This window comes from Cyrtonyx montezumae, unplaced genomic scaffold (genome assembly GCF_038088225.1).
Source record: "Cyrtonyx montezumae isolate F1298 unplaced genomic scaffold, pur_monq_1.0 scaffold_30, whole genome shotgun sequence".
NCBI lineage: Eukaryota > Metazoa > Chordata > Aves > Galliformes > Odontophoridae > Cyrtonyx > Cyrtonyx montezumae.
Genome location: NW_027072035.1, coordinates 1,159,029 through 1,172,642, shown reverse-complemented (window position 1 = coordinate 1,172,642; position 13,614 = coordinate 1,159,029). Strand labels below are relative to the sequence as shown.

Here is a 13,614-nt window from a genome sequence, read left to right as displayed (position 1 = left end):
TGGTCTTTGTTATATTTTCCATGGAAATATATGAGAGGCAACCTGCATATTTTTTCCTGGTGAAGAATATTTCTTTTGTTGAAAAGTTGAAAGTTCCTGGGTATTGGAAGTTGATGCTTAACAACTGTCAGCATCATGTGAGCTTCTGAGCATTTGCTGACTTACAAGGTTCTATTCTTCTTTTCATTATAAAAACCATTAAAAACAGTTACTGATGTAGAATTTTTACGTAATTTATCAACCCTACCACAGTTCTGATTGATGTAACTAGCTCTATGGAATGCACAGTGAAAAATGAGAGAAAATGATTGGTACTGATATACTAAATGAGTAAGTGAAGAGTTATCAGTGTTGTCTGAAGTATTTAAGCAAATGTTCTGCACAATATTAGTTAAGAAGTTCCTCAGATAGAATTCTGTAGACAGCATTGACATGAGCTGAAGATTAAATTTTTTATCCCATTCAGAAAATAACAAATTGTTAATTATGAAAAATCATGTCACAATACAAGACATAAAAAAACACCTTCTAAAATAAAGGAAGACCACAGTCTAACTTTGCCATGTTATCTCTTCAAGAACTTCAGATAAAATTTACAAATTCTGTTAAGTATTCTTGCTCTTCTCCAGAACGTTGAGAAGGTATAAACTGCAAAAATATTTGTGAGTGTAATTTGTTATTTTTGAGCTGCTGTTGTTTTTCTCACAAATTGAAAAACTTTTTTAAACTTGTATGACCACAATGGTAAGGAAGAATTTTGCATTTGAAATTTTTTTTTTCATGAATGTTGTCTTCAATGCAGTTTTAACATTGATGCAGTTCTGATGAGTAAGTTGGTATTTTAAAATGCCTTTTTTGTTTTTTTTTAAAGAGAACTAAATCATGTGAGAAGACCATTACAGTGGGACAGACTGTCATTGCAAAACACAGGAATACAAGATACTACAGTTGCAGAGTCATAGGAGTGACATCACAGTTTTTCTATGAAGTCCTGTTCGATGATGGCTCGTTTAGTCAGGATACTTTTCCTGAGGACATTGTGGTAAATACTTTCTTATATAACTGTTCTTTATGAGGGATTGGTTTGTTTTGCTACTCAGCTTTTGTTTCTGAAGATTACTAGAGTTGAAACCTCTCCTACTACTTTTTTTGACCTTGAGGGGATAATGTTGTAATATTTGGTTTGTGTTTCTTACTTTTGCTGCTGAGTTTGATTCTTTTCTAATGGGCTTCCAAATAGTGGTTGTTCTAATAGTCTTTGCCATTTGACCAAATGTATCAGAAGTAATCTTACAAAGCCTTTTAATTAAATAAGAAATATGTATTTAATACAGGAGATGAGAGAGGGAGTTCCGTGTATCCTTATCTGTCTCTCAGAGATAACTTGTAAAAATTCCTTGCTGAATAGAAAAATCCTTCTGTAATGGGAAGAATAGCTCTCATGAATCTGTTCTAACAACTTGTTTACACCTTCTGATGTTTAGCTTGTGAGATTACATTATTAATGATAAAAATCATCAGGGAGGAGAATGTGTAGTTTACTGCATTTCCAAAAAGCAGTTGAGATTTTTATTTCCCTAATGCACATATATAAACTGCCATGTTTTTCAGAACTGTTAAGGACCACATTGTGAACTTAGCAGATCTGAACAGAATTGGCAAACAATTGTGAAAATATTCCTTTTCCTTGCTCATCTGCAATGAGAAGATTGGAAGATAACATTTATTCTGTTCATCAGGTGCTTCATGACGACTGTGTTGCAGTATGACCTTCATGCACATCTGAAGCTCCTTTATGCTGAGCTTACTATCTGGTGTACCTCCAGCTAAATCTCTAAAAGTTAGAGCCTCCAGGGTACACTGGCTTGCAGAAGTACTTTCTGTTGCCAGACTGGTTTTACTTTACCCTGTGCAGAGGTGAAGAGTCTGGCATACACACCAGTGCATAAGAATATATACTTTATTAGTATGTGGCATTTTGAAAGGGTACATTTCAGAGCAGTATATGGGGATTGAGCTGTTTACCTCCCACTGCTGTTAATAGAAAACAGTTAGCAATTCCCTGCTACATGTCTTTGAAAATTTATCCTTTAATTTGAAACACTCTGAAAGGCTCCATTAATGATCAAACTTTGATTTAGGATGATCAAGATATTAAGCAAATGTTGCTGTATTATTATTAGAAACCCCTATTCTTGTATGCCTGCATCATGGTACGGCAGAGATGATAAACTGCTTGCCACCCTAGTGGGATATTCTGATCTTGAGCTAAGAATAAATGTAATCAGGTCTGGATATGCCTCAGTGCTTCCCAGATAGTGGATGAACAACATATAATTGTCTGATGGAAACACCAAACGAATTTCACATTCCTTAGAGAAATCTTGTTGTGTTTTCATTAGATAATATACCTGCAGCCGTTACTGGAAGGGAAAAAAAATGTTTTTTCTTCTGCCTGGACTAAAACTTGCTAATCCATGCAATGTGCGTATCAGGTGTTACTGCCGCCGGGAGGACTTATTCATCAAATCTGGTGTGAAAGCAGTGTTGCTGCCTATTGAAGAACTTATTTTTCTAATCTGTTTTCACTTTTCAGCTTGCTCACAAAGATAGCAGCAGCTTTTTGCTTTTCCAGTATATGCTGAATCCTCTACATAATTTCAGCTCAGCTCACAATAGACCACAATTCCAGTGTTCATGCACAGTGACTTATTTTTAAGAAGGAAAACAGGGAGCAGGGAAATTTCAGCCTGAAAACTTCTTGAAATTGTTTACATGTCAGCATTCAATGACTACCAAAGCAGGATGTACATTGTTCTCTTCTCCTATGTATTTTTTATGGTTTGCATTCACGTTTATTACATAGTTCAGAATTTATTAGTTGTAGGTGTATAGATATATAGGTGTAGCTATATAGATCCCTTTTATTTCAGGTTATTGCTTCTACTATGTTTGATTTCTACCTTGTCAGAATTTCTTTGAATAGTCACTCCTCAATTACAGTGTTGAAATCTTAGACAGCATTTTGGTGTACTAAGCAGCCAGCTTTCCCTCTGTTTGGTAGGTGGTACAGGGTGCAGTGAAGTGTCTCTGCATACACATTCTCTGGCAGAAACAGTGGGACAACTTCCTCTTTAAATGACAGAAAGAATGCAGTGAAGAGGATAGTATCTGATACCTTAAAGTATGAGGAGAGGTGGCAGCATCAGCAGTTACTTTAACCATGCAAACGCACAAGGGTGGAGTGCATATGTTGTAGTCCTCAGTAACTGCTTCCAAGAAACAATAAGTATGCCACTTGCTACTTCTTGAAGGACTGATGTACTCTAGCTTGTCACACAGACACTATTTCAGCACCAAAAATCCTGTTCCGCTCAACAAGACAAATGTCAGCATAGCAATTCCGCATCAGGAAATGTCTCAGGTCCTTGGCCTGTTCAATTTTTGTTTCATGCCTGATGGTCAGATCTTCAGTGGTACAACTCGGCATTTTCCTGTAAGTTTGTATTTTCAGTCAGATTTATTTAACTGCTTATTTGTTTGTTTTTCTATATATTGTAGCTGTTACTAATGCTTACCAGCAAGTATGTATGTGTATATATATATATCTATATGCATTTGTGTAACTTGAAATTAGAGCAAAGGATGCAGTTATTCCTATGTGTTTTATGTTATTGAAATCTCAGCTAAACAAGGAGGACTTGCAATATACCTGAGTGGAAAAAGAAAGATCTTACCAAACTGTATTTATTCCAAGCAGGAGAATAAGGAAAAGAGGTTACAGATAAACATGCTTTGTTAAAGGTGAGTCTGTGGGTACTTCTCATTACAGGAGAGGTGAGCACATCTCTCCTGAAATGACAGACATTGCTTGAGGCTACTTGCCCCGCTAAGTACTGTGGTTCTCCAGTTGCCATTTTACACAGAATTGTTCGCTGTCATGGTTTCACCTTGTGGCTGTCAAGCAAACCAGGTGAATAAAAATAAGAGTACTTACTCATTCTGTCCATGACAGAATATTTAGTCCACATTGTGTTTTAGTTTACTGTCAAGTTTATAAATCTAGGGGTTCTTCACACAGATTGTAAGCTAATCTGTGGTTGTCATGCCTACAACCCAAAATGGGCTTTACTGATTAAAAGCAATAAATTGAATACCATCCTGTTGTGGTTTAATCCTGGGAGGCAGCTAAACACCAAACAGCCACTCACTCACTGTCCCCACAGGGGACTGGGAAGAGAATTGGAAGGGCAGAAGTGTGAAAAGTCATAGGATGAGATAAAGAGAGTTTTTGAAGTAAAGCAAAAGCTGTGCGTGCAAGCAAAACAAGCCAAGAAATGAATTAAGTTCTTTCCACAGGCAGGCAGATAGATTCTCAGGCATTTCTAGGGCTCATCACATCACAGAATCACAGAATTGTAGGGATGGAATGGACCTCTAGAGATCATTGAGTCCAACACCCCTACTAAAGCAGCTCCCTAGCCCAGGTTGCACAGGTAGGCGTCCAGGTGGGTCTGGAACGTCTCCAGAGAAGGAGACTCCACCACCTCTCTGTGCAGCTGTGCCAGTGCTCCGTCACTGCGCTGTGAAGAAGTTCCCACACACATTTCTGTGGAACTTCCTCTGCTTCAGTTTGTAGCCATTTCCCCTCATCTTATTGCCACACACTGCAGAGAAAAGTCCAGCCTCATCCCTTTGCCTCCCGCTCCTTAGATATTTACAGATACGGATCAGATCCCCTCTGAGTCTTCTTTTTTCAAGGCTGAACAGACCCAGGTCTCTCAGCCTTTCCTCATAAGGAAGGTGTTCCATGCCCTTTATCATCTTCGTAGCCCTCTGCTTGACTCTTTCAATGAGATCCCTGTCTTTTTTGTACTGGGGAGCCCAGCACTGACACAGTAATCCAGGTGAGGCCTCAACAGGGCAGAATAGAGGGGGAGGATCACCTCCCCTGACCTGCTGTCCACGCTCTTTTTAATGCACCCCAGGATACCATTGGCCTTCTTGGCCACCAGGGCACGCTGCTGGCTCATGGCCAGCCTATTAACCACCAGTACACCCCAGTCCCAGAGTATGACATTATGTGGTATGAAGTATCCCCTTGGTCAGTTTGGGCCAGCTGTCCCAGCTGTGTCTCCTCCCAGCTTCTTGTGTACTTCCAGCATCCTGGCATGAAAGAGTATAAGAAGCAGAAAAATCCTTGGCTCTGTGGAAGCAGTGATCTGCAACAGCTAATACGTGACTGTGTTATCAGCACTGTTTTCATAAAGAAAACAAAGGAGTACATCACATGAGCTTCTCTGACAAAACTGATCTCTGCCAGCTAAAACCCTGACACATCGTAAATGGTCTTTCAGCTGATGGAATGTTTCTGTAAACTTTCTTTACAAGTAACAGCATCTTGAGGGATGAGGAAGCGAGGTGTGTATGATCATTGTTTGGATACGTTTATATTCATGTTCATGAGTTTGTTTTTCAGACCATATTATGATAATTTTCCTGGGTTGTGATAAAACATGATAATTTTACTACTAAGTAATTGTTAAATGTAGTTTAAGACAGCATATGTACTGTGCCTCTCAAAAGCAGGGACAAGGAAGTTTTGTATATTCAGCTGGTTTGTCCATTGCATAGCTTGATTTGTGGTGGGTTTTTTTTGGTCTGACACTGTTTTCTTACACACCCACAGTGATACCTGGAAACCTTAACATTAATCATCAGAATTGTGCTGGTACTAGTTTAAGCATCTTCTTTCAGTAGTGCACCGAAGAGAACCTTGGCCATCAAGAGGACAGTGTAGATTAAACTCTATCTGTGTCTGTCAATACTTCAAAATCGCCATTATCAGAAAAGGGAGGAATAGGACTATTTAGAACTCTGACAGCTGAAGTGCATCACTGGAATTGTCAAGAATGCTACAACTTTTCACAGTGTGCACCTAAACTTCACAGAGCCCAAAATTATTATCTTCTCCTTTCTTTGTAATACATTCAAAGTCATTTTAGTTACTAGTATTTGAAAGAAGACCTGCCAGTATAATAGCAATGTAATTTGAGAAGCTATTTAAAAAACACTTTTCTCAGCCAGAGACTTTCTTTCCAGTTGTCTACCTCAGTCCCTGCTGACAAATGCTCACTTGACACCTCTACAAAATTATGAAATGAAAGCTTCAGTAACTCATGACCCACACTCCAGTGTATACATATACTGTGTGCATAGGCTTGCCAATTATCTTTTCTTTCTTGCTGAATAGGGGCTTACTGATATTCTGAGTGATGCTTTCTAGCTTACATGTCTTCTAGGGGTCTGAAGCTGCATAGGTATCTATTGTCTTGGAAGTACCCCAAGATGAGCGGAACTGATTGCAGTGTAGTGTAGGTGTAGGGGGTAAGGCTGAATACAGATTGTCCTGAGGATATTACTGCAAGACTGTTGAGAGACAGAACAAATTTGCTTCATCCTCCTTTGAGATACAGAACCAATGGGATTTAGGTGGGCATTTCTTGTGAAATTATTTCCTCTACAGGCATGCTGAAGGGAACATCAATTTAAAACTGCAATGTGCAGTTATGTTGGTGACATTTTTTGCATGTGTAGGGAATAAAAGGTAGTGCTTTGGGGCCTTTGAATGTCAGTACTTGGCATGTGGCTTCAAGAAAAAAGTCTTATTTCTTTACTACCGACATTATCTGTCTGTGACAAGTGGCTTTCAGTGGTGCAATAAATGCTGGCATAGTTCAGAAAAAAAAGGTTATTTTTCCTTTGTTTCTGAATTTGTTGAAAAATGAGGCCCGTGGAAGGAAAGAACCATTGAAAACTTATGAAGATCAGACGTAGAGATTCAGAGCTCAAGATTATGTCTACAGGAGTGTGGACTGATTAAATGTGGACACTTAATGAGCTTTTCAATTTCTGTATGTTAGTACATGCATGAGTACTGATTTTGAAACAGTGTACTGCTTGGTCAGTTGATATTTGAAAATAGTGTGTTGACAGTGTGTTGAAGGTGACAGTTGTAGGTAGAAAAACAGAGGGCTTGTTTCTGGCCCTGGTACTCTAATATGGATGCTGTGTCCTGCAGATCAAACTTATTTAACTTTTTTCCCTGTAAACCTTGTCTGGCATTATAAATGACATAATTCCTGACTGGTTTGAAGTAGCTTTTTTTCTGGATGTCCTTTCTCTTTTTATCTCTCTTGCCTAACTGTTAAAATAAAAGCCTTAAATAGTAGTGCATAGTTTCTTCTTTTTATCTGTGAAAGATTTGTTAGATTTCTGATAGAGAATAATAGAATATTGTTCACTTTTATTAAACTGAGATTTAAACTGTACAGAATGGCTAAGGAAATTAAAACATTTGAATTGATACTTATTCTGTGCAATCTCCAGATACTTTGGATGTGCTCCAGTGTCACCAGCAATTTCTAAGCATGTAAAGGATAGAGAACATGAGGATATATCATATTTGGTATAAATGTAGTCAAAAATTTCTCAGAACTAGGTGCATGATGTAGGAAAGGATATACAATTAAATACAACAGGTTTAGCAACTTTTAAAACATTTCCTGAGCTGACAGTGAGTGTGGAATAAATGCTACACTACTCATGTTCAGCTTGTTCTATTATTTTTTTTTCAACATTATAAAAATACCTGCTGTATAGGTGAGCTTACTACTCAGCAGTTTTTATGATGTGAACTTTGTCAGACACATCTGAAAAATTCTAGAAAGTAAGTTCAAAAGCCATGTGAACCATCTCTGTGAAGGAAATTTGTGTTTCTTTGCCTGGTTAAATAAATCTGTAAAACATATGCAGAATTTTGAATTCTGTTTTATTTTAAGTTTGTTTAAAATATTAAAAATTTTAAAATATAAAAAATTTACATGTAAATATATGTATACGTGCTCTAGAAAACTGATTTCACTTTTATCTGAGAAACTCAGTTTAACTTTTTTTTAATTGTGAACAAATTACGTTGTGCTGTCCATATACAAGTCATTTTTTGTATCTTCTGAATACTAACAGTAATTATTTTCTGTTTTAACGCTGTGGTCTCAGTAAGTTGAAATCAAAAGTCTTTGAAAAGTGTAAGAGAGGTATCTTCCAAGTGGAGGCTTTCATTCTGTCTTGTAACACCTGAAGCTTTCAGAGCCTTAAAATATACAATAGTTTATTTCTAATGTGAAATTTATTGTGTAGTACTGTAACTGCATTGGTTTAACTGAGATATTTTCACTTTGCGTTGCAACGGAAAACAAGTGGTTTTTGCTTTTTCTTAGTTTCCTGCTGTAGTAGAAAGATAACAGAGAAACATAGTAATTGGATATAGAATAGATTAAGAGCAAATTAAACCTGAAAATGGAAGTATTATCTTCATACAATTTCCTATGTGTAATGTCTATTCCACTTTCTAACAGAATGCTTTACAGAACTTTATCAATACAGAACTTAGATGAATTGATGGTAATGTCTCAGCTGAGCAGAAGAAACAAAATGGAAGATAATCTATCTTTTTTTTTTTGTTTGCGATTAAATAGCTGACTTTGCAGTAAAGCAGCTGAGAAATGGAAGTGTATTGAAATGTTTATTGTATTTACAAAAGTAAGTGTCTGACCATATCCAGCACCATGATAAACATCACCATGGTGAGCGTGTAGGACGTAATGAAATATTTGGAATGTGATAGGGATCACAGATCAAGTGGGAATTTAGGATGAGGGAGCAGCATTATTTGCCTTTCAAACTTTTTTCTGAGGTAATCAATAATTGTAGGATTTTCTTATCTTGCAGCTTACACTATTTATTGTATATTTCAGAAATAAATTATTTCTGACTGTGGATAACATGCATTGCCATGTGGGTTATACTAGAGGGAGAAAATAATGGCTGGAACAGAATATAAAATCCTCATAGTCCTCTGAGTGCAGTACATTTACTAGAAAGTTTAAGCTATTAGATCCTTACTGTCTCCAGTTGTGTGCTACCCAGGAAGAGAGAGACATGAATATAATGGAGACAGTATAACAAAAGGTCTCCAAGATGATGAGCATCTTTCCTATGATGCAAGACTGGGAGAGCTGGCACTGTTCAGCCTAGAGAACAGAAGGCCAAAGACAATTTTGGTGATGTATATAAGTAACTGAAGGGTGCAGAGGGGACCAGGGCACTTTGCAGTTGTGCCTAGTGACCAGATAAGAGGCAGTGGGCTCAGACCGTTGTGCAAAAGGCCTCTCCTGAACATCAAGAAACACTGCAATTTTATTTTTCTTTTTTGATTTGATGTTGACTGAGCAATGGCGCAGGCTGTCCAGAGAGGTTATGCAGTCTCCTTCCTTGGAGATCTTCAAAATTGCCTGGATGTGGTCCTGGTTACCTGTCTCTGGGTTTCCCTGCTTGAGAGGAGGGGTTGGACCATTTTGTGATCCTGTGATATATTTAATATGTGTGGCTAGATAAGTAGATGGATATGGTAGGATTCATATGACTGTTGCAAGATTGCTGCAGTGCACAAAGGAGTACACGTGCTTCGGTCAAGTACAGGGAGTCAAACACTCTAATGTGCTTGCCACTTTCACCTCCCCACTGCTTTTACAGAGCAGTGAGTTTTGTTCCGCATAACATTTTGTACCCCAAAGCAAAACTTACTATCATTTGTTTAGCACTTAATTGTGATGTCCAGAACCACCATAGGCATCCTAAGCTGTGTTCTAAACCAGGGGCTGGAATTACAGTCTTGTGGGTGGGCAATTTTGCATCAATCAGTTAGTATTATTCATGAAATCGTGTTATTGCTGAGGGACTATGTAATGGCTGAAATAGTAAATTTCTAAGCTGTATATAAAGTAAAATAAAAATAAAAAAATTGTGTATCACGGAATGCATGATTCAATTTGACTTCTGGTTTCCCTTCAGTGAAAAAATATATTCACTTTGTAGGAGAAGAATCAGCAACATTTTAAGGACAGCATAATATGCATGAGTTCAAAGTATTTTTATACTATGCGATCTGTGATCCAATGCTAAATTTGTTTTATTACAGTAACTATTCTGTTGATCTGGTGATTTCATTGAATTTATACCAATTCAAAACCAGAACTGCACTCCTGGGAATCAGGCCTGGTCTTTCAAATGCTAATTCACTGTCTAAATTGCTGTTCCTGTTCAGATAAAATTCTGACTGTGGTAAATTAGCTACCGCTATCCCTTTCATTCAAATTGTCTTGGAACATATGAAACCTAATTTTGTGTTGCTAAAAATTTGCATGAGTACTATATACTATCAGTTTCTCAAAGAAAAAACAGTTTGGCAGTCTTTTGACATCAGCAGTTGGTTTTTTGAGAGTTTCTACAGTTTTTTGTCTTCACTTCTGCTTTAATAATGTTGGTAGATGTATTCACTGTTTTCAGCTGCAGATTGTTATTTGTCTGTATGACAAGCTTTTCTAAATCAGAGGTGCTAGTTGTAATCAGATTGGTCATGCTCCTTATAAAACAATTACTGGTAAGCATGACTGTGGGAGCTTAATCACTAGCACTAAAGTTGAAAGTTAATGTTAGCTGAAATAACGTTAAGCAGAGGAGACATCTTGTATTAAGTGCGTCTGCAGAATGGCCTTGGGGACATTTAATCTCTGTCGTCAGGTACAGGGAAGACACCTTTCCTGCTCTGCCACGGAAGCCTTTTTCTCTCTAGGGTTTGTACAGAAAGGGCTAACTCTTAATGACAGCTTATTCACCACATGTTCAGTTCCTCTGCACTCTTTCCCGTTCAAACAGTCTTCATATGCTAGTGCAGAGAGCAGTATCTCATGGCAGGTATCCTAGTAGCAATGAATGGGGTTAGTAAATTAAATTCAATTCATAATTTGAAAGGGGAGAATTTAGATTGTTCTGCTGCAGTTCAACCAGAGTCAGTGGCAACAGCATTTCTGTCCAGTAGCCCAATGGTTAGGCTGTGTTCATGCTTCTGTCATGTTGTGATTCCGAGAATGAGAAATCCTCCTGAAGTCTTACCAGTGAAAATGAAGTGTAGTGAGCATGCTTTGTCTGTGTTGTCAGAAGTAACAGTTTCCATTGAAGTTTCTAAAATTCTACAATTAACACCCATTTTGCTATGAAATAAATTTTAGTTCCTCCAGAATAAGAGAGTAAAAGTGTTTGTTATCAAGTTCTGTAGACTATGGATAAATTCCACATTATTTTTTCAGAAATTGGGTAATTTTTAATGTAAAAGCTGAAATAAGGTAGTATTTTGGCTTTCTCCATGTGAACAGTTGATACAGATAGGTTGATACTAAAGTCTGAGATATTCTTGTGTATTTAAGTATGAAGAAGGTGATAAGAGATGGACAGTTTCTATTTTACAATTTGATTTTAACAGTGTTAAAGTTTTATAAAATTTGCAGACACAAATCGTTAGTATGTAAAATAAAATTGAGATAAGCAGGATAGGAAGGCCAGGTTTATTGCAATTAGAGAATTTGATTTAGCTATAATTCATCTCTTCAGTATCTGTTTCTCTTTGATCTTTGAAACCTCGGGGCTAGATTATCTTTCAGTCTTCCTGGAGGAGGATTAGAATATTGTACCATAGCCCCTGTGAATGAGGGATAGAACAATACATAAAGGGTATATATCATCAGGCACACTAGATGCTCAAGCCAGGCTGATGCTTATCTCTGCCCTTGGCCATTCCTTCTTGACAAGTAGCATGACAGTAACATAGTGAGGTTCAGGAGCCTTCTGATACTGAAGGCAGCAGCACAACAAAATTGATACTTATGCAGCCTCTGTGTTAGACTGTAGTTGACTGATTGGCAAATATATTCCTGGAGGGTTTTGATGTCTTCTGGTATAGAAATAATGAGTAACTTCAAAGTAGAAAAATATATTCATCTAAACTAATTGGTACAAATATTTTGCATTGTCAAGCTTTGAGGTAACAGTTAAACTGTCTTCAAACAGATAGCATCTGGGGAGAATAATGCTATCCAGATTCTGTGTATATTGTTTAAAATTCCATAACATTCCTTTACCAGTAATAAAAATTTTTTTTTCAACTTATGTATTTAATTCTTTTGCTGCATTACAGAATCACAGAGCAGTCATAGTATTGTGAGTATGTGATAGCTCACAAAACCTTCTACAAGAGCCACATGTACTCACTTTAGCCCTGCATTGTTCAATTCAATTATAGCGTCACTGATATGTGTAATAACTACAATTTAAATAAACAATGGGGCATTTTGTGCTTCGTTTCCAAAACAAAGCCAATCAGTAAATAAAGAACAGAAATGTCAAAAAGATGGAGAAATTTTTGCTAAGTGACACTGAGTAAAATGTTGTGATTAAAATACAATTTGAACAAGAAAAAATATTTTATTTAGAATACAGTGTGACTATATAACCACGGAGATTTGAAAAATACCCGATTTTAGTACTTTGCCTCCCAGTTAAACAGATAAGCAATTCTATTTGTGTTGGGGAAAATAAAATTGGAGTTGCTGAGATTCATGTGATGGGAATGACTCAGTTAGGAAATAAAGAGGTGTCCACCTGATTATGTTAGCTGTCACGGTTAATGCTTCTTTAGAGTTTGAAGCTCCAAAATTGTGTAGATTTCTGTAGAAATACCCGAATAGGAAGTGCACAGAAGACAGTTATGTGAATAGCAGCCTTTAAAATGTTTTAACAAGATGCAGAAGAATGAATGGTTCAGAGCAGGAAGAGGCTATTCTGTATGTGAAAGGACGTATCTAATAAAAAACACTAAGTAAGTTATACCAGTTCAAAAACGTAAAGCTTGGTTTTGTGAAGCAGTGAAGCTGAGAACAGTTGATGCTGAATATTATATATAAACTGATGATAGATATCATACACATTGGTGGTGAATATAAGTAAACTTACAGAGTGAACTACTCACAGATATTCCCATTTTATATTGTATAAAATATCTAGATTTTCTCTCTTCAATATATTTACAGATTTTTGGGCTTATTTTTGTAGACAATGAAAAATCTTATTTTTCTAGTTATATATAACTAATTTTTTTACAGCTATGTTCAGGGAAACCTGATCTCCAGCAATATTAATCAGTTAAAGAGGTTGTCACTTACTGATTGGAAACATTTTACATTGCAATATTTAATTCTCCTACTAAGCTCACTGTAGGAGCACAGCTGTGACAACTGAGTTTAGTAGTCTCTTTCAGACAATGTTCTGATCTGATCAAGATGGAAATTAATTTCCTTCCTCCTGATTGAAGTTCCAGAGTGGAAGACAATATGCAGTTCTTAAAACAAGCCATACTGATAGAGCATGGGATGTTTCATTTGGGGGTTGAAATCAGAGACCTTCATCACTGTATCCTCTCTTGAGGATACAGGGCAGGATCACATAATCAAAATAAATAACAAAAGCCAGGTGATCTGATGAAGTTGTTCCTTGATTTGAATAAACAGATATTGTCATTTTGTCATTTTGAACATGATTGTTTTACAGCAACATTTTTTAATATTAGACTACTGCTAGGTTTATACCTCCTCTAACCAATACCATATGAGCATTTTTCATTTTTTCAAATAAGTTCTAGAGATAATATCATCAATGTTATTG

At 36.8% G+C, this 13,614-nt stretch overlaps 1 protein-coding gene across 1 annotated transcript in view; it reads left to right on the top strand.

The window, feature by feature from the left end:
* Positions 1 to 13,614, top strand: part of KDM4C (lysine demethylase 4C) — a 263,542-nt gene that overhangs the window by 237,382 nt on the left and 12,546 nt on the right. The window contains exon 18 of the mRNA XM_065744185.1: positions 872 to 1,042. Within this exon, the coding sequence (XP_065600257.1) occupies positions 872 to 1,042 (171 nt within the window). The remainder of the gene's footprint in view (positions 1 to 871; positions 1,043 to 13,614) is intronic.